Below are 22,209 nucleotides of genomic sequence, written 5' to 3'. Positions count from 1 at the left end.
ATAAATGTTTAGCATGATTGATCAAGAAGAAATGGGGGGGGGGGGACGGTGAGGAGAGAAAAAACACAGCTAATATTCCTTACCCCCAGAGTAAGCATCCTCTAAATGTGTATCCAGCAATGTTTTAGAATTGCCAGGGACCAGTGGCTGCTGTTTGCGACCCATTTTTCTCTCCAAATGAGAATGTTTATTGAAACTTTCCTGTCCCCATTCCATCAGAATGTGCTTGGGGGAGAGGAATGCACAGATAAATCATTAAAAAAAAATGCTTCATCATAGTGAAGTTCCCATAGTTGTTCTATAACTTGTTCCAATAAAGCTTTATTTTCCAAGATGTTCAAAAAGCCCCTTGTTTTTTACTCATTGGAAAAATCTTCTAGTCCTAATATTAGTGGAGAAGTTTCCTACCCCTCATTAGTGCACAAAAAATCTCTATGGTTCTCTGTGATACCCAACCCTTTTTCAAGTGTTAGATGCTCAGCCTGAGACAGATGGACAGTTTTAACATTACACACGACTTCTGGTGCTGGGACTGGTTAACTTTCTACTCATTTTCTTTCTTCACTGACTCTGCCCTACTAGTCAACAGTGTAGGGGCCTGTCATAACCAGAACTCAAAATTTTCCTCTCTAATTCTGGGTCCTAGCTATCCATGAATGATTCTGTTTTTTCAGTAATCAGCAGCCTATACCAGAGACTCCGATGCTTGCACAACAGTAATCTCCCAGGAGGAACCAAGTTTCCAAGAAGTCTGCCCTGGTAGATGAAGAAGCATGGGTGAACTTTGGCTCAGTTCCCCGAAGATGGACTATGAACTTTTTTTGCCCTTTCTGGTACAAATTAAAAAAACAAAAACAACTGAAAATCTCCAGATGTTAGTTTAAACACCAACTTTCAAAGTCTGTACTCTCTTGGTGCTCCTTGCGGAACAGCTTTGGCGTGACTTCCTCAAAGGCAGTTTAACTGAGCTCATGAATAGTTCCACACTAACCCTCTTGGACTGGTCTGTGCAGGGTTAATTTCTACTCCCCCAGACCATGTATGCAATAGTTTGCGATTCATGATGTATATGATCTCCTACTCATCTTTGGAGTGGGGAATTAGTGGGGGTTTAGTCATGAACCTTTGCTTAAAGGCAGTTAAGGAATCTCATGTGAAAAAATCAGTGAAACCAGAATTTGTCTAGGCTCTCCTATGCCATGTGTTCTTATTTGTTGTCTCTGCACAGCATCAGATTAATCTGGGAATGAAAATCAGCACCTCTACGATATCCCCTAAAACGTTGCCCCATCAAAATTTAATGTTTGGTAATTCTGACAAGTTTGAGGGATTGGGCATATCAAGCACTGCACATCATTCCCCTAATATTTCATTGGTTCTCTGTCTCACCTTTTAAAAATTTTTAAAAATTCTTCTATTATTTTGTTTTTGAGATCCACTTCAGGGATGCTGGAGGGAATGCAGTGCATTGACAGGCCCCAGCAGGGCTGACCCTTGAGGGGCTGTGAGAGGCCCTTCTGGATCCTAGATCCTCCGTGTGACCTGGGAGGGGAGTGAAACTTCAGCTGCTCCAACAGGTGCTTGGCTATGCTGAGCCAGCATGAGGCCTCTCTTGGCTTCTCTTCTTGTGCCTCATAGAGTTCTTTTATGCCTTTTCCGAAGCCTTGAGGCCAAGAGACATCTGTGCTCCTCAGAGACTCACTTTATTCCTTATCTTAAGTGGACTTATCAAGATGTTTTCCTAACAAAGACAGATTGCTTGTTAAGAGAAATTTTCATACTTTTTTTTTAAGGCGAAGACTCCTTAAATCCCATTTATTGGCCCCATACAATATGCCAGGTGTTAAACACAATATATTTTTTTCACTTAATCCCTTGAGGGAGGCAGTATTGCGTCATTTAAGATGAAACTGCTGTTAAAGAAGGCTAAGAAATTTACTTAAGAGCAACTCCTGGCTCAGCGGTTGAGCATCTGCCTTTGGCCTCAGATCATGACCCCTGGGGCCTGGGATCCAGGTCGCATCGGGCTCCCCACAGGGAGCAGCTTCTCCCTCTGCCTGTGTCTCTGCCTCTGTGTCTCCCATGAATAAATAAACATAATTTTTAAAAAAATAAAAAAAAAGAGCCTATGGATTGTAAATAGTGGAATCGAGATTTGAACCTAAGATTGACTCCACAGCTTATGCTCTAAATCACGGCTGTGGAGTCCGGGCTGTGTGCCCAGCGCATGGTGCTTGGAATACGTCCTTCTCTTGTGCTTTGTTCAATATCGTGGTGGGATACAAAAGGAACTGCTCTCAGTAAGGCAAAAGCAATAATGCATATACACAGGCTATGCAAATTCTTAAAATTTATGCATATGCTACTATTTATGTGCTATGAAATCCTGTGCTAGTGTGAATAGTTCGAAACGATATCCGTCATTGTTCTTTTTTTTTTTTTTTTATGATAGTAACAGAGAGAGAGAGAGGCAGAGACACAGGCAGAGGAAGAAGCAGGCTCCATGCACTGGGAGCCTGACATGGGATTCGATCCCGGGTCTCCAGGATCACGCCCTGGGCCAAAGGCAGGCGCTAAACCACTGCGCCACCCAGGGATCCCCCCGTCATTGCTCTAACGTAGAGTCAGCTGTGCACTGGGTCTGTGAGTCGCAAGACGACCTCCTAACTACCGAGTCCACGACTCGGGATGATGGAGAGTTTTCTGTGAGGTGCAGAACGAACCAGCAGAGATGATCGGGGTCAAGAGCTTCTTCCAGTTGGCCCAGTGTGCAGGCAGAGAAAATTAAGGCCATTCCATGTTAAGTTCAGCGTTAGCACAAGTACAGCCATCCCAGGGCCCCTGGGAATAAGAGCTGAAATTTACATTACTTCAGTTACAGGAAAAAAACAGCTTACAGCTTAACGTCCTAGAAAGCCCCATATTAGAATAAAAACAGAGCCCAAGCCAAGGGCAGGAAGCCCCTATTCGAATGGGAACAGAGCTCAATGCCCTTGAAGGCCCCATATCAAAATGTAAACAGAACTTGAGAAATTCCTCCCCCCCTCCTGGCGGTTCCCTAGACCAGCCCATAAAACGCCCTTAAAACTAAGCTAAAACCCACCTCGGGGTCCAAAACCCTGCTGTGTCGGGTGCACTTGGACCCAAGCTCAAGCTTGTAAATAAACCCTCGTGTGTTTGCATCGGTGCCGGCTCCTTGGTGGTTTCTGGGATTCGCAGTCTTGGGCACAACACTCAGGAGGCGTGAAAGTTTGCAGAGTAACTGCAAAAATGCAGGGAGGCAAGGGGTGCAAGGGCGCACTGCCTACTGGAGCAGTGGGCCAGGTCCTGAGCTTGGAGCACTTAGAGCTTGCAGGGAGCAGGCTAACTTGCAGCGCAGCTCCGAAGAACCGGGCTTTGAAGGTTCTTTTTTATCTTCATTTTTTTAAAGATTTTATTTATTTATTCATGAGAGAGAGAGAGAGAGAGAAAGGCAGAGGCCCAGGCAGAGGGAGAAGCAGGCTCCACGCAGGAAGCCCGACGCGGAACTCGATCCCGTGACCCCGGGTCACACCCTGAGCTGCAGGCTGCGCTGAACCGCTGAGCCCCCAGGCTGCCCCCGAAAGTTCCAGAGTGAGCGGGAAGCACACTCCCGGTGCAGCCCCGGGAACCTGGCTCCCCGCAGCCGGCCCCGAGCCCCTCGGGCCCTCACGCCAGCGGCTCCCCGGGCGCATCTCCAGCGGACAGCGCCGCCGCGGCTCGCAGCACCCACGCCGCCCCGGCCCCCGCCCCCGCCCCCGGCTCGGCTCCGGGCCCCGCCCCCCGCTCGGCCCCGGGCCCCGCCCCCCGCTCGGCCCAGCTTCCGCTTCCGGTCCCGGCCCCGCCCCCGCGGGGAGGACCCTGTGCGGGGAGGGGGGAGACGTGCGCAGCCGCAGTGTGCGCGGTGCAATGGCGCTACCGTGCCCGCTCAATAGGTATCTGCTGCTCCTGGCGCAAGAGCACCTGGAGTTCCGCTTGCCGGTGAGCGTGCGGCGCCCTCCCGCTGCAGCTCCTCGTCGGGAGAGGAATGCGGGGGGAGGGCGGGGAGCTGCACGCAGCCTGAGCAAGCCGGCGTCCGGGAGGGGGGGCTTGCCTCGGGGGCACCCGCGTCCCCGGGCCCTCGGTCCCCGGGAGGGTCCAGGCTGGGCGGAGGGTGCGGGAGGGCCGCGCCCAGGACGGGCTCCCGCGGCCTTGCCCGGCATCTCCATTCATTCCGCCCGCGCGCGGGTCGGAGGTGCGGCGGGCGGGTAGGCGCGGTCCTCGCGCCCGGGGCTCCGCGTGCGGCGGAGGGGGAGGCCGCCAGGAGCGCCGTCCAGGTGGCAGGTCCAGGTGGCAGGTGCGCAGGCCCCGCGGAAGGGGGGGTCGGGGGGGTCACAGGAGGGGGAGGCCGCCAGGAGCGCCGTCCAGGTGGCAGGTCTAGGTGGCAGGTGCACAGGCCCCGCGGAGGGGCAAGGTGGGGGGGGGTCACAGGAGGGGGAGGCCGCCTTGAGCGCCGTCCAGGTGGCAGGTGCCCAGGCCCCACGAAGTGGGAGGGTCGGGGGGGTCACAGGAGGGGGAGGCCGCCCGGGAGCGCCGTCCAGGTGGCAGGTCCAGGTGGCAGGTGCGCAGGCCCCGCGGAGGGGCAAGGTGGGGGGGGGGTCACAGGAGGGGGAGGCCGCCCGGGAGCGCCGTCCAGGTGGCAGGTGCCCAGGCCCCACGAAGTGGGAGGGTCGGGGGGGTCACAGGAGGGGGAGGCCGCCTTGAGCGCCGGCCAGGTGGCAGGTGCCCAGGCCCCACGAAGTGGGAGGGTCGGGGGGGTCACAGGAGGGGGAGGCCGCCCGGGAGCGCCGTCCAGGTGGCAGGTCCAGGTGGCAGGTGCGCAGGCCCCGCGGAGGGGCAAGGTGGGGGGGGGGGTCACAGGAGGGGGAGGCCGCCCGGGAGCGCCGTCCAGGTGGCAGGTGCCCAGGCCCCACGAAGTGGGAGGGTCGGGGGGGTCACAGGAGGGGGAGGCCGCCTTGAGCGCCGGCCAGGTGGCAGGTGCGCAGGCCCCGCGGAGGCGGATGGGGGGTGGCGGGGGTCACAGGACGGAGAGGCCCCCGCGAGCGCGGGGCGGCGTTCCAGGACGGAGAGGTCGGGAAGAGCGCTTTATTCCTCGAAGAAACATTTTGGGAGTACTTGGAACTGCGCGGGCCGGACGCGGGGATGTGCCGACGACAGAGACTTTCCTGTCTGTTCGGGCCGAGGTCGGAGCGCACGTGTGGACGTATTAGGGACACTTGTGAGCGCGGTGACAGGCGCAGAGCACAGAAGGGAAGTCGGGCCGCCTGAGGGCGGGGATGCTGGCCTTTGAGAGCGCTTGCAGGAACCCGTGACGCTTGAACAGTAAAGTACGGGTAGGACCTAGCCAACCGAGGACATAAACAAGTAAATTGTAATTACGATTCATTACTGCTGGATTATGAAATATGTAGCTGAGGGTGACAGTGCGCAGGAGAGGTAGACAGGGGCCAGAAAACACAAAGCCTTGAGTAGTCTGGAGGGGAAGAGAAAAGTCATTTAGCTTGTAAGGGGAATTTGCTGAGAAGGTTTAAGCAAAGAAGATTTTTTCCTTAAAAATCCCTGTGGCAGCGACAACGAGGGTAGAATTTGAGAGGACAGAGCCTGGAATCAGGGACCAGTTAGGAGCCCGTTGGAAGAGTCTTGTTCGTAGATTAAGAAGGACTGAATTAGGGCCGGGGTAAGGGGATGAGATCGCCGAGGAAATTACGTAGGTGATGAGATCATCAGGACTGGATAATGGACCATGACGGGGCCAGGGGCCAGTCAAGGATGACTCCTGGGGTGCATGTAAGAGCGCCTGCATTTTAAAATGTAGAGCACAGGCAGAGGAAAGATTTACAATTTGGTTATGCTGAATTTGACGTGTTGGCGTAATATCAAGTGGAGATGACGGGGTGGGGGCCAGTGAATATAGGAGCATGCTCGGAGCACCATAGAGTGGTGTGGACTGGTCATATATGTTTGGGAGGCTTCTGCCTACGAACACTACGAGAGAAAGTGAAATTATTCAGAAAAAGCAGAGCATCGAAGGAGTGATGGGCCAAACACAGGAGCTTGGTAGCATTGATGTGAGGGGAGGTGAGAAGAGAGGAGGTCATGAAGAGGATAGGCAAGTGTCCGAATAGAAGGACTTTGATGGCACGGAAATCAGGAGGGTAAAGTTTTAGAAATTTTGCTAAAGCTGTTGCGTAGACTTTTGTGGTGGGGTGATAAGCTAGATTGCTTGGTTTAATGGTCACTGGAAAACGAGGAAGAGGAGATAGACTGTTCTTAACTAGAACATAAGGGAAAGTAAGAGATTGGTTAATGGAGGGAGGGCTAGGGTCAAGCAAAGTTTACAGGCTGACGAGAAGGGGAGAATGATATAAAGGCACAGTGGGAGGTGTTGGTCTCCCCTAGAAGGGGACAGTGGGCAAAGGAGAGTTAGGTTGGATGTGGGGTAGCTTTCTAAGTAATGGACGAGTCAAGGTTGTTTCTTGAGAGATCAAAATATCAGGGACCAAGCAGTTGAGGGGAGAAATTGGGAAAAATGGTTAAATTTGAAATAGTCATTGAGAGCAAAAGAGGGAGCTGCAAGTTAAAAATTGAGAACACGGGTTATTAGAGTGATGCTGGAAACCCACTTGAGGGTGATGATCACGTATTTGTAATTGTGCCGAGATTCTCCCAATTTTTTCAGTGATGCTCACCTCACTGGCCTTAGGAGTCCTGAAGGAAGACTGTGTGGCATTGATTCAGGATTGATGTTTTGCTTGGCAGGTGATTTGGCAAGATGGGGGGTGTAAGGGCTTAGGGTTTCATGGAGGAAGTAATATTTTAGTAGATCTTAATTGATAAAGAGTTGTTGTGTGGGCAAAGAGGACCGGAGAGCCCTCTTCAGTGAGAAACAAAAGCAAGTGTAAAGGCATGACACGAGTTGATGATGGTGGTTTGGGATGTGAGGTGTGTGGGGAGTGATGTTGAAGTAATGGGCAATGAGGCCAGCAAGGTGGGTAGGATCCAGAGTTTGGAATGTTTTGAAACCACTGCAAGGAATGTGGATTTTATTTTAGTTTTAAAGGGGAGCCATTGACTCTTTTTAAGCCTGGAAATGACTTTTTTTCTTTTTGAACCAGTAAGTGACTAGTCATCATTTGTAATTTAGAGGGAGAATTCTGGAGTAGAGAAAGTACATCGCTTAGAGGATACTGGAGTGGAAAAGGAGGCCAAGGAGGATGTGTGCCTGTAGTCGGGCAGCGCAGTGCGAGCTGAGTGGTTAGGCTGCAGCCTTCAGAATAGCATCCCTGGTACTTGGACATTTTACCTGTTTCTTTTTCTTAAATTATTTTTAGTCAGTGTCTTATGCTGGTGCCACTTTAGTCTCCCAAAAAAGCTCAGTTCTCTCTCTCTCTCTTTTTTTTTTTTTTTAATTTTTATTTATTTATGATAGTCACACAGAGAGAGAGAGAGAGGCAGAGACACAGGCAGAGGGAGAAGCAGGCTTCATGCACCAGGAGCCCGACGTGGGACTCGATCCCGGGTCCCCAGGACCACGCCCTGGGCCAAAGGCAGGCGCCAAACAGCTGTGCCACCCAGGGATCCCCAGCTCAGTTCTCTTTTGCATCCTCATTGTGCCAAGGCTGCAACTTCTTAGTCTGGCATTAGCCTGCCGTTGCATGCTTCTTTTCTCCGTCTCCCCACACCTTCCCACTTCCTACCTCAATGCAGCCAAAAGTGAGTCCCCCCCTCATTCCCTGGATTTCATGCTTTGGCCTGTGCTGCCTTTTGTCTTGTTGGGTTTTCCCTATTGCAGTCTTCAAAATCTATTGATTTTGCATAGTCAGCATGCACTGGGATTTACCCCCATATTCATTTTATTTTAGGTTTATTTTTTTATTCTTTTTTCAAGTCTGCAGTTTCTTTTTAAATAGGCTTTTATTCTTTGTCAAAATTCTTAATTATGTCTTTTATCCCCTTCAGTATAGAAAGCATAGTTATGTTAAATATGACAAAGTGTCGAAAGCATACATACTCACTATGATAAAAGAAGTCCTGTGGGTCTTTTGCTTTTATGTGTTGTTTCTCTTGGTTCTTTTTCATATGTGTGCTGGCTTATTTTTAAAAATACATCGTAGATGTATTTGTAAAGTTAATTGAAATAATATGAGACTCAGAATGATGTAAACCCTCTTGAAGATAGGAGCATTAACAGTCTAGCATGACTTGAACTTATTTTCAGGTATTAAGTTTTGGTTCTGTTCTAATTCACACATGTTCCTCTGGTGTGTAGCTTTTGAGGATCCCAGTCCAAACTGGTGGTTTATCAAGCTGCCTTTCTTCTCCATGGATGGCCCAGTATTTTTGTGCCTAGCTTCATTAGGTTGTCCAAAGGATCATCCAGGCTCACAACTGCCTTTGGAATTGGTAGATGCCCCAGGAAGCAAGTGGCTGCACCTTGGGATTTCTGCCTTCTGAAGTTTGGTTTGCTAACTCTTGTCATCGCTCCACGCCTTCAAGCAGATGCCAGGTTCTTCTAGTTCTCAGCAGAAGGGCTGAATCTGAAGCCTAGTTTGGGGTTGGTAGAAGTGGCATTCCTCTTCCATCTGTGCAGATTCTCTCTGTATTCCAGGGCATAAGTCCATTTCTATGAAAACTTTTCTTCTAAAACTGAAGTCGTCTCTTCTCCCTTGAACAGTAGTGTAAAACCTTTTTGCTTTTACTTCTTTAAGAGCATTCACCATTTTACACCTCACATTTGTTATTAGGTTGAATGTATTGTTCTATTAGACTGTAACCTTCCTGAAGATAAGTATGTATTTATCTTTACATAGTTCAGTGGTTTATACATATTAGTTTTATAGTAACTATTGAGTGAGAGGATTCCTTTGGGGAAGACCATCAAAAACAGAGTCTACACTTTTGAGTTCATCTACTGTATTAGAACTGCTAAGCAGCAAAACTGTAATGAGTAGCTGCCTTTATGATTTAAAATGAGAGATTAGGAATATAAGTGTGGTCCTGTTTTACCTTTGTAGAATTAATCAGGGCCGGTTGTAGTTGGTGCCTGCCTTACCCCACTAGAGTTCAGACACCTGGGTTTTATTGCTGGCTCTGAAACAAACTAAATGGATGAAAAAGTGAGTGGCTAAAAGAACTGAAAAGCTCACGTAAATTGATGCATGAGGCATGCCCCAGATCATGCCGTATTCTTACATCCAGTATAAATGTTCCTAATGTAGAAAGATTCTCAACCAGAAAGTGAAGTTGCTACAAGAGTAAAGATTTTGTGTTTTGCTTTTTCCAAGTAGATTGATGGAGTAGTATAATACAAGTTTTGCTTATAAATTTGAAACTTTGGTTTATCACATTTACTCTCAGTTTTAAGTCTTTGCTTAAGTTTGGGGTAGTGGAGCTAATGCTATGCCATAAAACTTCAATAATCCTTCACTTTTTTTTTTTTTTTTTAGACTCATAGAGACTTTGTGGGTTTTTTGGCCTCTTACTAGTTTTTAACAAGGTATCACAGGAGCAGCATTTTTGATGTTTTAAATGTAAAGCTGATTTCCTACTATGTGTTAGTGTAGAATGAACATTAATCATTCTAGACCAAAGTAACTTCATCTATAACTTAATGTTTCTCTTAAAAAAACAAAAAACAAAAAAACTCCTGTCAGTCTTGCTTGATTTCTTGAGCCACTGGACCTCAAGGTCATCATCACCTTGAGTCCTTTACTAACACCCTAGGTCCTGTGCTCCTGTTGTCACAGACTTCCTTACTTGATGAGGCAGCTAATGATTCCTATTTTACAGATGAGAGAAGTGGCTTGTGTAGAAAACAAACAAACATACATATGGCCACTATTTGGAAGAGGTGAAAATAAAATTGTGGTTTGTCAGACTCTCAAGTCCAGTGATACCTCCTGTTTATATGTGTGTCACTCATGTTGCAAAATGACTTTTGGGTTACCTTCAGTAATTTACTGATAGACTATGCAAGTTCTTTGTCTGTCCATATAATTCAACTGAATTTAGCCCTGTGTAAGTCCAGGGATTAAAAAAATATACACACACGCACACGCACACGCATATGCATACATACTCATTATGAGCTGGGTGTTAAAGTCTCCTTTTCCTAGTTGGGATAAAAGAGGATTGTAGGCCCCCAGAAGAGGGGACAGACATATTTCTAATTGGATTACCTCCTCCGTAAGATTTACAGAGAGGAGTGGGATTCTACTTGCTTTATGTTATTCGAGGAGACACAATTTGTTAGCGGTATATATTGTAAAATTTGCATAGTCATTTTGTATTTATCAGTACAAAGTGATTGCTTCAGAGAATATAATACTCTCTGAACAGATTTCAACTTTGCATTCCTGATGTTTTTAAAGTAGCTACTGCTATTCTCTTTCTAGTTCTATAACTTTATCCAGAAAGAACTTAACTTGCTGTTAAGTTAAGGAGGTTAACTTGCTGTAATAACTTCTCTTTAGTGAATCCACAGTGATGCTTCCTGGTTAATCCCTTATTTTTTGTCTGAACGTCCTCAATTTACCTGTCTAATAATTCATCTTATTTTTATTGATCAGTGTTGGATTACTAATCTGTAGTGTTTGTCATCCAGTTTTTTCCATTTTCTGAGCAAGGCTTTTGGCAATCTTCTTGTGTAAAATTTCTCAGAAATTACTGTGTTTGTGACTGTAAAATTTTTTCAGAACCCAGAGTTGTAGTTTATTTGGTGTTGAAATTTAAATGCCTTGGGTAGGTACTCTTAAAAAAATCTTATTGTACCTATATCTGTTAATAGACTTTGAGTTCCCTCTGTTAAAATGTTTTTTTTCTATAATATTTTTAATATAGGAAATAAAGTCTTTGCTGTCACTTTTTGGAGGTCAGTTCATCAGTAGTCAGGAAACTTATGGAAAGGTAAGTTGAATTTATATTTTTCATTAGATCATGTGCATTATGTTTACAAATAAAACCTTGAGTTTGAAGAGAAGAACTACAAATCTTAAATTTATATTTGTACAGTTATTTGTTTCTTTCTAGGGGCAATTAATAAAAGATATTTTTGAGAAAAAGTTGTGGTTTTGGAAAGTCATTTAAATTTATTTCCAGTATTCATTTAGTTTACTAGTTTTGAATTTTTAATTCAACACTTAAACCATAATTGGTATCTGTCCCTTAATTGAAAAAAAGGGCTGTTTCCCCTTGATGAGGTATGATTAGCATTAGACTTCAGAATTTAGTGGAAATTCAGACTTATAGTGGGAATTATTTAAACATTTAAAATTGTGTATTATAAGATTATAAATTTATGAGCTTTGTATTTTGTTTTTGATAGTTTATCTGTGTATTAGAGAAGCTTGGAAAATAGAAAAAGAAAAAATCATTCATAATTCTTCCTTTACATGACTTACAATCTGAGGGTACTACCTGCAATTTTTTTTCATATACTTTTTTTCCTTCAGTTCTAATACTACTTATGAACTTCTGTAGTCTCTTTTTCACTTGATAGTATTAATATAGGCACATGTTGCTACATAACCTTCATTACTAACAGGATTGTGTAATACTTTCTATTGATTAGCTCTACCATTATTTAATGATTTCATTCAGATTGCTTTTAAATTTTTCTAATAAAAATAATACTGAGATAGCCATCTTTTTTGTTTGGATTATTTTGAATTTTTCTGTAGAATAGTGTAAACATTGGAAGAAGAAAGACTGGGTGTGACAGGGAGGATTTCTTCCAGAAGATGAGACAACTTAGTTGAAAGTCCGCTAAGGTTGGACTCCTGGTTGACTTTAAGTACTGTGGGAGGAGGAAGGGGGTAGAGTATAGACATAATTGGGTGAGGATGGCAAACTGACGTCAGGGTTCTGCCTTTTCTATATTCTTACAAGGGGTTGTCTGTGTGGGGATGAAAAGTGCCTGTAATCAGGGTGCCCGGGTGGCTCAGTCGATTAAGTGACCAGCTCTTGATTTCAGCTCAGGTCATAATCTCAGGGTCTGTGCTCAGTGTGGAGCTTGCATAAGTGTCCGTCCTCCCACCCACTCCCTACACCCACATGTGGGCACATGTACGTATGAGTACTCTCTCTGTAAAAATAAAATACAAACCCTTTTTTTTTTTTAAAAGTGCCTGTAATCTTGATGGTTGAGACAGAGGATTGGTAATCACCCTTGATGCACCTGAAACTTTTTTCCTTAGGTAATGATAATTTAATAATATATCCTATGATTTTCAATCATAGATACTTCAAAGAGTTCCTTTCCTACCCCCTCAGGTGGCCACAACTACTTAAAAAAGAGGGATCATTCAAAGTAATAGAGTACTTAGAAGTTAAAAATAAAATAGCTGAATTATAAGGAATGATGAACAATAGAAAAATCTGAGATTATACTTTGGTTAATTATTGATTAATTAAATTTTTGTTATAAATTAATTAAAAAACAAATCAAATGAACTTTGATTATTTTGGTCAAAATACATAAGCGAGTAAATAGAAAATTGATCTTCAGTTTAATCTTATATTTGCTGATATTTGCATTTATGGTCATTTATAAAAGTTCTTCAGAAAAGTAGCAACTAGGAATCTCTCCTTACTGACTCCTTGACTCCTTGGCACACAAGGCCATGAAAGCAATTACAAGTAAGTTGTATGTTGTTATTTTTTTTTTCAGTCTCCATTTTGGATTCTTAGCATTCCCTCTGAAGATATTGCCAGAAACTTAATGAAAAGGACAGTTTGTGCCAAGTAAGAGAGACTTATAGTGTTTTCCTACAGATTGTACACGTTACTTCTACTTCTCTGTGCCTTTTGTTATGTTGGTAGAGGATAGAAGGGGTTGTTGTGGGGAGCTCCCTTTAGCTTGCAGATACCCAAATTTGCCACTGGGTGGTGGTGGAAGAATAGGGAGTTCTTGGCTGAACCGGGGAGGGAATTTTCCTGGTGAAATGCATCAACACTTGTTTTGGGTAATGTTAAAAAACTTCTATATTAAGCAGGAATATGATACAAGATGTAAATGCTTCATTTACATAGGATAAATGCCACATTTAGTTATAACCAAAGTACTGAAAATCGAACAGTGTTTTTCTTAGAGATGGCTTTTAGTTGGGTGAGCAGATTGAAGTGTGAAATGTCAAAAAGTAGAGACTGCCATGAAGTACGTTTTGCTGTTTTATTTGTTAGCGGAATCCCAACTAGCGTATCTTGTGTAGATTACTATATTGATGTTGCTCATAGTGTGTCCTACCTGTTTTTTAGATACTATCTTTGGTGTCTGATCTTTTTTCCTTTTTTACCTTCCTTCTTTCTTTCCTTCATTCTTCCTTTTTTCCTTCCTTCATCTTTTAAATTGAAACTTGCTAATGAGTCTTATTTATTCAGTAAAAATGACTAGCAAACAGAAACAACTAAAAACCCACATATTTTGAATAATTATTACTTTTGGTTAGCATATTAAAATTTATAGCTCTAAGAGTTTGATTTCAGCAGATAAGGCTTATTATAAAAATAGCTTTTTGGTTTAAAATAGCTACTTGAGCTCATATCTTCTGCATTTCCTTAATGGTGCAACTAATTACTATGTAATGATTGTATATTATTATATAATAGTTTCCTTGATTACTTTTTATTATCTGTATATTTTGAATAGCTTAGGTTGGGTATACCCTCAGTGATAGCTAAGTAAGGGTTGTATTACTGTAGACATCTTCTGTCTATAAACCTAATAGAAAGCAAAGGAGGAGTTCCTTTTCAGATGATAAAATTCACAATCCTAATTGTAGCATTAATTGTTCTGGAAGTATGGGATGCCTGGATGGCTCAGCGGTTGAGAGTCTGCCTTCGGCTCAGGGTGTGATCCTGGAGACCTGGGATCAAGTCCCATGTTAGGCTCCCTGCAAGGAGCCTGCTTCTCCCTCTGCCTGTGTCTCTGCCTCTCTCTGTGTGTCTCTCGTGAATAAATAATAAAATCTTTTTTAAAAAATTGTTCTGGAAATAAAAGACTATTATAAGCATGAATTGAAAATTATTATTTTTTTAATCTATTTATTCATGAGAGAGAGAGAGAGAGAGAGAGAGAGAAGGAGGCAGAGACACAGGCAGAGGGAGAAGCAGGCTCCATGCAGGGAGCCCGACGTGGGACTTGATCCTGGGTCTCCAGGATCAGGCCCTGGACTGAAGGCAGCACTAAACCACTGGGCCACTGGGGCTGCCCATTAATTGAAAATTAAATTCAAAAAAAATTTTTGTGATACACTAGGGATTAATAGTTAATTTTGTTTTGTTGATTTATTTTTAACATGGAATATTTTCAGGATGCCACAAATAGAATGAAAAATGTAATAGACACCTAGGTATCTACCTTGTTAGATCTCAACATTTTGAAATATTTGATACAGCTTTCTAAAAAAAAAAAGAAAAAAAAAGTGGTTTACAGAAACCATTGACTCTGTGCACCTTTCCCAATTCCATTCCCCTCCTTCCCTCAAAGGATAGTTTCTTAAGGAATTTTTGTCAGAAAGATTTCATTACTACTTCCATAATCATTAAAATATATTAGTTAATATCCATGCTTCTTTGTATAGCACCTGTGAGAAATGTTGCAGCTTATATAAGCTTTACAATCTCTAAATTATGGATTAAAGTAGTTCAGTCACATATATATGAAAACTGTTTACTCTGAAAATCTGAATCATAGAAGGTATTATATATTAATGTTCGATTATAGCTGAAGCTTTTCATGTTATATACCTAATCTTTATTTTGACCATTTAAAATAGAAATTTATGAATATATAAGTTCTTTCTGAAAAAGAAGACACGGAATCATAGTTCATTGATTCTAGGTTATCATTATAAGCACTAGTTCCTACATCATTAGGGTTAATTATGATCTGTGAAATTCGGTTTTACCCTGAATGGCCTGGTCTGGGATTCTTTTTTTTTTTTTTTAATTTTTGAGAAGCAGTGTATTATAGTGCATGTAGTCATGTGTGGAGTCTGGAGTCTGATGGATTGGAATCCTAGCTTTATTAATTGCTATATGACCTGAAATAGTCATTTTAATCTCTTTGTGCCTCAGTTTCCTCTTTGGTTCAGTGGGTGAAGATACTGGCAGCTACCGCGTAGGGCTCCTATGAGGAACAAGTGAGTCCATATTAAATGGCCTTAGAACAGTCCCTTGTACTTTGAGTTACATTCCGTGTTAGCTTTTATTATATTTTACCATTTTTGTTTTTCAAGGTTTTCCCTTTTCAGAGGTTGAGTTACCTCTGCTTTCCCTCACTTGATGCTTCCAGGCATCCTCTCCCTGAAGTTTCACGAAGGCAATGAACTTTGTTTTGTTGTGTCCTAGTGCCTAGAACAATTCCTGGTATATAGTGATCCTTAATAAGTATTTGTTGAATAAATGAATTGATCAAGCTTATTATTTTTAAACATTAAGAAAAAGTCCTGAATACATGGAATTTGGGGACATCTATTTTGAATAATTGTGTTTGCTGCTTTTTACTTTTTGTATGTTTCTGTAGGTGAGGTCACCCCTTTAGTGATGCCTAAGTAAGAGTAGAATTATTGTAGAGGTCCTTTTTCTATAAATTTAGTAGAGAGGAAAGAAGAGTTTGTTTTCAAAGGATAATATTCTCAATCCTAATGGCAGCATTATTTACATTTATAAAGTAGTTTGAATTAGGTCCACAAAACTATGCTACTATGTAGATTTGAGGTCCATTACAATGAATTCTTATTTATAATATTTGTAATGAAATTTTTTCTCGTGACTGTTTAAGTGTTCCTTGAAATTCGTGGAAGCTTGAGGATTTTTTTATAGTAAGAATTCTCTTTTTGTAATAGTTAGAAAAATAAAAGTCACTAAATGTTAATAAGTAATTGCTGAATATTAATTGTAACATTTTTAACTGCTCATTTTTGTTTTGTGGAGAAGACATTGGGAAAAATTGGATTTACTGCAGCTTTTCACCTGTTTTAGTGAAATAAATGATGTTCCTGCATCATTTGTATTCTAGTATAAAAATATAATAATGAAAACTTGGAAAAATCTTGAGTTAAATTTCCTTTCTTTGTAAAGCTAAACTTTGTGTGGTTTTGACTTGTGTTTATTTTTAGGACACATTTCTCATTTATAGCTTAGAAAATGCAATAATTGTATTAAGGGAACAAACATAAAAAAGTAGGGAAGTAATTGTTAAATATTATTGTTAAACTGATTTTTTGTTACTGAGGTTAGTACTAATCATTTATTTCCTAGGTCCATATTTGAATTATGGGGTCATGGAAAATCTCCAGAGGAGCTATATAGTTCTCTTAAAAACTACCCTGTGGAGAAGATGGTGCGTAGTGAAATGTATTTTTATATAGGTATATCTACAGATACTGTAGAATTACTAAGCTTAAAAGAATTCATTTGCTTTTATTTTAGGTTCCATTTCTACATTCAGATTCTACATATAAAATAAAGATTCACACATTTAATAAAACATTGACACAAGAAGAAAAAGTCAAACGAATAGATGTAAGTTTTAGCAAAAATAAAAAAAAAAAAACAAACCTGTGAGAGTAATGTGGTCTGATTGCTGTTGATAACGTAATAATTTCTCAGTTCTGGATAAGTGCTTATTTTGTAGCACATTGTGTGCTAAATAATTTTCATGTTTTGTCTTAATTTAATGCTGATACCAAACTTACAAGATAGGTATTATTATATAAGCACTGTTTTTCCTTTAAAATTCTCATGGGACATGAGAATCACTCTTTTTTTTCAGGCTCTTGAGTTTCTGCCATTTGAAGGGAAAGTGAATTTAAAGAAGCCACAGCATATATTCTCTGTACTGGAGGATTATGGTTTGGACCCAAACTGCATCCCTGAGAACCCACATAATATTTATTTTGGTAGATGGGTAAGCAAGTATTCTTTTTACCTGTTTCAGATTGTTTCTTTAAAAGCTTAATAGTAGGCCTTTGTGTAGTACTCTATAGGTAAAATTTTAAAGCAATTGAAGACTCAGAACTACTGTATGACTTAAAATCAATGGAAAATATGTGGTTATATGTTGTGTTTTGTTTATTTTTCTGGAGATTCCTGAGAAGCACAAGAGGCTTGTTAGATATAAGGCCTAGGTAAGGGGTAAAAATAACATAAGACTTGCCAGAAAGTCTGGATTGATTTTTAAGCAGAGAAAAGGCAGGGTGTGCTCTGGTAGTAAGGGATCTTATTTGTGGGGTTTTCGAATCTAAGCTCACATTCTGAAAAGAAATAAAATTACTGCAGAACAGTCCTGCTCACTTCCCTAGGGTAATGGAAGCTGGGGCTTATGTTACAGAATATTGTTTTTAGGAGGAAAAAAGAGGTGGATAAAGTTTACTTACCACCAACCCCTGGAATTATTGCATTCAAGTTCAATTCAAATTTAGTTTGAAATTGAATTTGTTACAGTAAATTGCAGCACACTAAAAAAAAATACAAGGTATTTGTCCATAATTACCACAATCACATTTTTTAAAGGAACAAGTGTAGAGCAATGGTAAGCAGAAAGAAGTTTTTATCATTGAGATACTGTGGTTTTATTGTGAATGGTTATCTTAAATCTGTTTTATGTTGTTAAACTAATTTGAAGAATCTCTGATCTAGATTGCAGATGGACAGAGAGAGCTTATTGAGTCATACAGTGTCAAAAAGAGGCACTTTATTGGAAATACAAGCATGGATGCTGGTTTATCATTTATCATGGCCAACCACGGAAAAGTGAAGGAAAATGATATTGTCTTTGATCCATTTGTTGGAACAGGTATTTTTATTTAACCGTCAAACTAGTGCATACATGTTGCTTATTTATGTTAGTCAAGGTTATAGTAATGTTTTTGCTAAAAGATTAGTAAATTTGGACAGAATAATCTTAATTATCATGTGATAGTGGCTAAGACACAACCACATATTTATCTATGATAATAACCCAGTATGCAACATTTTTGCCACTTCAAGGATGGTATGATTTTAATTTTGTGGACTGCTTCTCCAAGTAAACCACTAGGTGGAGGGGCATACCATACATCGCAATACTGTGCACTGTGGAAATGTTGTAAAGCTGTACAGTTTATTTAAATAGGAAAACTTTTGGGTGGAAAAAGACTTGAGTAACAAGATTAAAAAATATATGTTCATCATTTAACATTGATAAGCATATACTTACATGGAAAAAAATGGTAATGTGTCTTATTTTTGATTTGGATTATAGAGCTTTCTAAGTGTGAAAATAAGTAAAGTGCCTTAATTATCAACCGCTAGAGCCTGGCTGCTGAGGCTGTGGTCTGGCCTCTGTACACACTTGATTGGATGGCCTTGTACTTGACTTTGTGTAAGAAGTCCTAAAATTCCAAGTTTGCCTCCTCTGATTCCATGAATACTACATTTTCCCACTTTACCCCATTTTTGCTGGATCTTACTCATACCTAGGGAGCACTCATATTTATGTTTGTCTGGCTAGATTCATTGTGATTCAGATTGTGACAGAACAAATTATGTTTGTGGTTGGCGTTTCTCCCTGTAGCCGTCTTTCCCCATCAGAAACTTGGGAAGCAGTGTTGATGCAATAGCAGAAACATTGTTGAATTAAAAAGTAAAAAACTTCCTGAGGAGATTATGGCACAAGAGAGAGGTTATGTGACTTGGCCGAAGTTAGTGTGTAAATTTCATGAGATTGAAACTCCCGCAGTCTAACTCCAGAGCTCATGCTCTTAACTACTATCTTAGGGCTGCCTCTTTCTGCATTAAGGTCTGTTGGCCAGCTGTTATATCATAAACTAACTTGAGGAATGTGACCACATGTGATTAGGAAGAAAGAGTATCAAAGTTAAGAGGTTTCTAACTGTTGGAATGATTTTCTGTGTTTGTTGTTGAATTAATCTGCTAGTGAGTTTTTCTTCTCCCACTCCCCCAGCGTCTCTGTATATCCCACACCCAACATATAGCCTCTTTGTTTCTTTGCTTTCCTCATTATCCTATGCACCTCTCCCAACATTTTAAACTTTTATTGGAAGTAATGCCAAACTTATAGTAAAGATACAAGAATAAGAACAGAGAACACTTGCATATACTTGACCCAGATTAAACTGTTGTTAACATTTGACCTCATTTGCCTTATCATTTGTTTTCTCTTTCTGTTTATTTACATAATTTTGTTTTCTTTACCATTTGAAGTAAGTTGCATCCGTCCTATCAATATATAGTAGTACTACCTCCACAGTTATCATTTGACACTCATTCTATTATAAGCAAGAGTCTTTTATTCTATGTATTTATTAATATAAACATGTAGATTCCCCTTCTTCCCCCTTAGTGTTCTATAATTCATTACTTTCCTTTATCATTTAGTTGCTCAAATTGTCCCACATTTGCCAAGTGGACCCCTTTTGCATGGTTTCTGTCTTTGTGACCTGTTCCTGTCTTTTATTTTTGAGTACTTTCTTACTTTTTGGCTCATCTTTTACCTGCCCAAACCCTGGAATCCATTATTTCTCCAGGAAACCATTGTTTCTTTTAGTGGAGAATGGTGTTAGAGATCAAGATCTGGGTGCTAGGTATCTTCATTTCTCGACCCTTTCAGCAGACAGGCTAGGACATTTGTGTACAAATGTACACAATATACATATAAATGTGTATGCAAGTACACATGTCCCTATGTATGTACTGTGCGTGCACGTAGTTTCACACACACATATTGTAGAAATTGTGAATTTTCACATATACTACAAATTCTTATCTATCTTGGGACATTTCTTTCTTGCCTAACCCCATTCCATTTTTACATGTGCCTTCTTCCACAGTGAGAATCCTGTTTCCTCTCACCATCCACGCATTTATTCTTTTGCTCATTCCTCTAATACATATAAAATAGTTTCAGAATTGCTTTGCCTTTACCACTAAAAGCAAAGCAAAACAATACAAAAACCCTCTTGAAAGGATATGATTTTAGGCTATGTATTCAGTTCTCTGCCCCAGCTAACGAGCAGTAAAGTGCTTTCTTCTTTTTCCCCTTTATTTAAAATAATCAGTTTGGAGTTCATTTTTTTTCAATTTACCTTCAGTTTTAGATTTTTACTTCCTTCCATCCTTGTGGATTTATTTTTAAATATGTAGAAGATCAGTTTGCTTCCAAAAGTCAGCTATATGAAAGGTAAACTGAGACAATTATCACTCTTTTCCATATCCCTTCCATCCTCCTCCCCCATCCCTTGTAGATAACCAACGTCTTTTTCAGTTGATTCTTCTTCTTTGTTGTTTGTAATGATAGGCAGATATGTACATTTTATTTCTACTTATTTCTTACACTACTTTGCTTTTCTCAATTATTTCCTGGAAATCACTTTCTGTTAATTCATAGGGATTATCTTCATTCTTTTTTTATGATTGTACTTCATGGATGTATATGCTATAATTTATTCAGTCTCCTATACTTGGACATGGGTCGTATCCTGTATTTTGGAGTTATAAATAACGACTGCAGTGAATAATCTTTTGTAGATATATTTGCATAATGTTGGAGATACAGCTCTAGGGTAAATTCTTAAAAGGAAGTTCATTGGGTTGAAGAATATTATGTATATTGTTAAATCTTGCTTCACCAGAGGAGTTCATTGTCAAGGTTGTGAAATGTTACCAGTCTCTTGGATGAAAGTGTTACCTCAGTGTAGTGTTACTTTGTATTTCTCTTATTATGAGTGAAGTCAATAAATTTTTATATTTTAAGGGCCATTTTTATAACTTTGAATTATTTTTCATGTCTTTTGCTGATTTTTTATGTGGACATTTCTTTATTTTTGAAAGTACTTCATATTAGGGACATTAGCTCTCTCCTGTTTTCTTTAAGTATATAAGATGTATACATACATATATTACATGCATGGAGGTGTATGTATATATATCCACAAAATAAAATATTTTCTCCCATTTTTTTTGCCATTTGTTTTTTTGCCATGTTTTTTGACTTTGCAAGTGATTCTTTTTGTCATGCAAAAGATTTCCCTATATCTAAGTTATAGACATACCTAGCTATGTTTTTCTTCTAGTACTTTTATAGTTTTAATTTAGTTTCCTTTAGATCTCTGGTCTGTTTGGAGTTTTTCTTGTATGCTATGGGGAATGGATCTGTAATTTCTCTTTTTCCAAATGCTAATAAGCCTTTTATGAATCCTTAATTTGTTCTTGGACTTTAAAAATTTTTTCTAAAAAAAAAAAAAACCAAAACTTTTTCTGTGAAGTAAGAATTCTTTGAATACATACATGTACATAATGTTTAATATGTATACATACATGTAGAAAAGACTGTAAGGTCTAAAAATGGAGTTCCTAGTATAGGTAAAATTTCTTTCCCTTTGTGTACGAGGTTAGATATATTATGAAATGTTAACTACAGTCAAAATATTGATTACCTTCAGAATGTGGGGCAAGGAGACCTGCCCCTAATTTGCTTTAGAGAAGCTCCTTAGATTGGGTAGTAGGTCTTGGTCATGTGACTGTTTACATAGGGCAATTAATTGAAAATTACAAAGAGGAAGATGTTTGCAAAGATCCTGCTAAAATATATTTTTGTAATTTGTTTGTAGTTTAAGCATAGCTTTAGAATTTTAGTTTTTGGGCTTTTGTTTTGAAATTGGTGATGTAATTGTGAATAGATACAATTCTTAAGTATAGTTTGTCCTTTTTCTTGGGCCTTTTGTCTCACTGATGGGTAGTACCTTCTGAAGGATTGGAGAAATAGTAACCCTGTGTCCTCCTCCATGGCCATAGATTTTCACAAAGTATTTGATGCCATTTTTTTCTTGTTTCCTTTTCTAGTATTTTAAAACAAAGTCAAATGTATCGAATTCTTTTCCATTTTAAAAGCAGGAAATTAAAATACATGAGCTTTCCAAATGCTTTATCCACTGACTTCTCATTATTTGTGATTTTCTCAAGGTTATAAGATAGAGTAGAAAGTTTCTGGGAAGCTGAAAGGAGAGATATAATCTTTTCCTGCCTAAATGCCTTTCCTTTTTCCTTAGTCTGCTATTGTTTTCTAGAATGACATTATGAGCTGTAGAAATTTACTTTCCTTTCCATTTTAGTGACTATGTTGATTTCATTTTAATAAGATTTTTAAAAAGT

The 22,209-nt window shown here is 40.4% G+C and overlaps 1 protein-coding gene across 5 annotated transcripts in view; it reads left to right on the top strand.

Moving 5' to 3' along the window:
• The first annotated feature begins 3,861 nt into the window (after nucleotides 1-3,861).
• TRMT11 (tRNA methyltransferase 11 homolog) overlaps nucleotides 3,862-22,209 on the top strand; it is a 54,657-nt gene continuing 36,309 nt past the window's right edge. For 2 of the 5 annotated variants that reach the window (XM_026013367.2, XM_072764903.1), the window contains exons 1-7: nucleotides 3,867-3,999; nucleotides 10,897-10,962; nucleotides 12,725-12,798; nucleotides 16,318-16,399; nucleotides 16,489-16,581; nucleotides 16,832-16,966; nucleotides 17,698-17,854. In XM_026013367.2, coding sequence (XP_025869152.1) covers nucleotides 3,928-3,999; nucleotides 10,897-10,962; nucleotides 12,725-12,798; nucleotides 16,318-16,399; nucleotides 16,489-16,581; nucleotides 16,832-16,966; nucleotides 17,698-17,854 — 679 coding nt within the window. In that variant the 5' untranslated portion in view covers nucleotides 3,867-3,927. Of the gene's footprint in view, nucleotides 4,000-5,409; nucleotides 5,429-10,896; nucleotides 10,963-12,200; nucleotides 12,252-12,724; nucleotides 12,799-15,132; nucleotides 15,198-16,317; nucleotides 16,400-16,488; nucleotides 16,582-16,831; nucleotides 16,967-17,697; nucleotides 17,855-22,209 lie in introns of those variants that run through there. The other 3 variants (XM_072764928.1, XM_026013368.2, XM_072764919.1) reach the window with 3 other exon arrangements.

Source organism: Vulpes vulpes, chromosome 1 (assembly GCF_048418805.1).
Source record: "Vulpes vulpes isolate BD-2025 chromosome 1, VulVul3, whole genome shotgun sequence".
Taxonomy (NCBI): domain Eukaryota; kingdom Metazoa; phylum Chordata; class Mammalia; order Carnivora; family Canidae; genus Vulpes; species Vulpes vulpes.
This window is presented reverse-complemented; position numbering and strand designations above follow the sequence as displayed.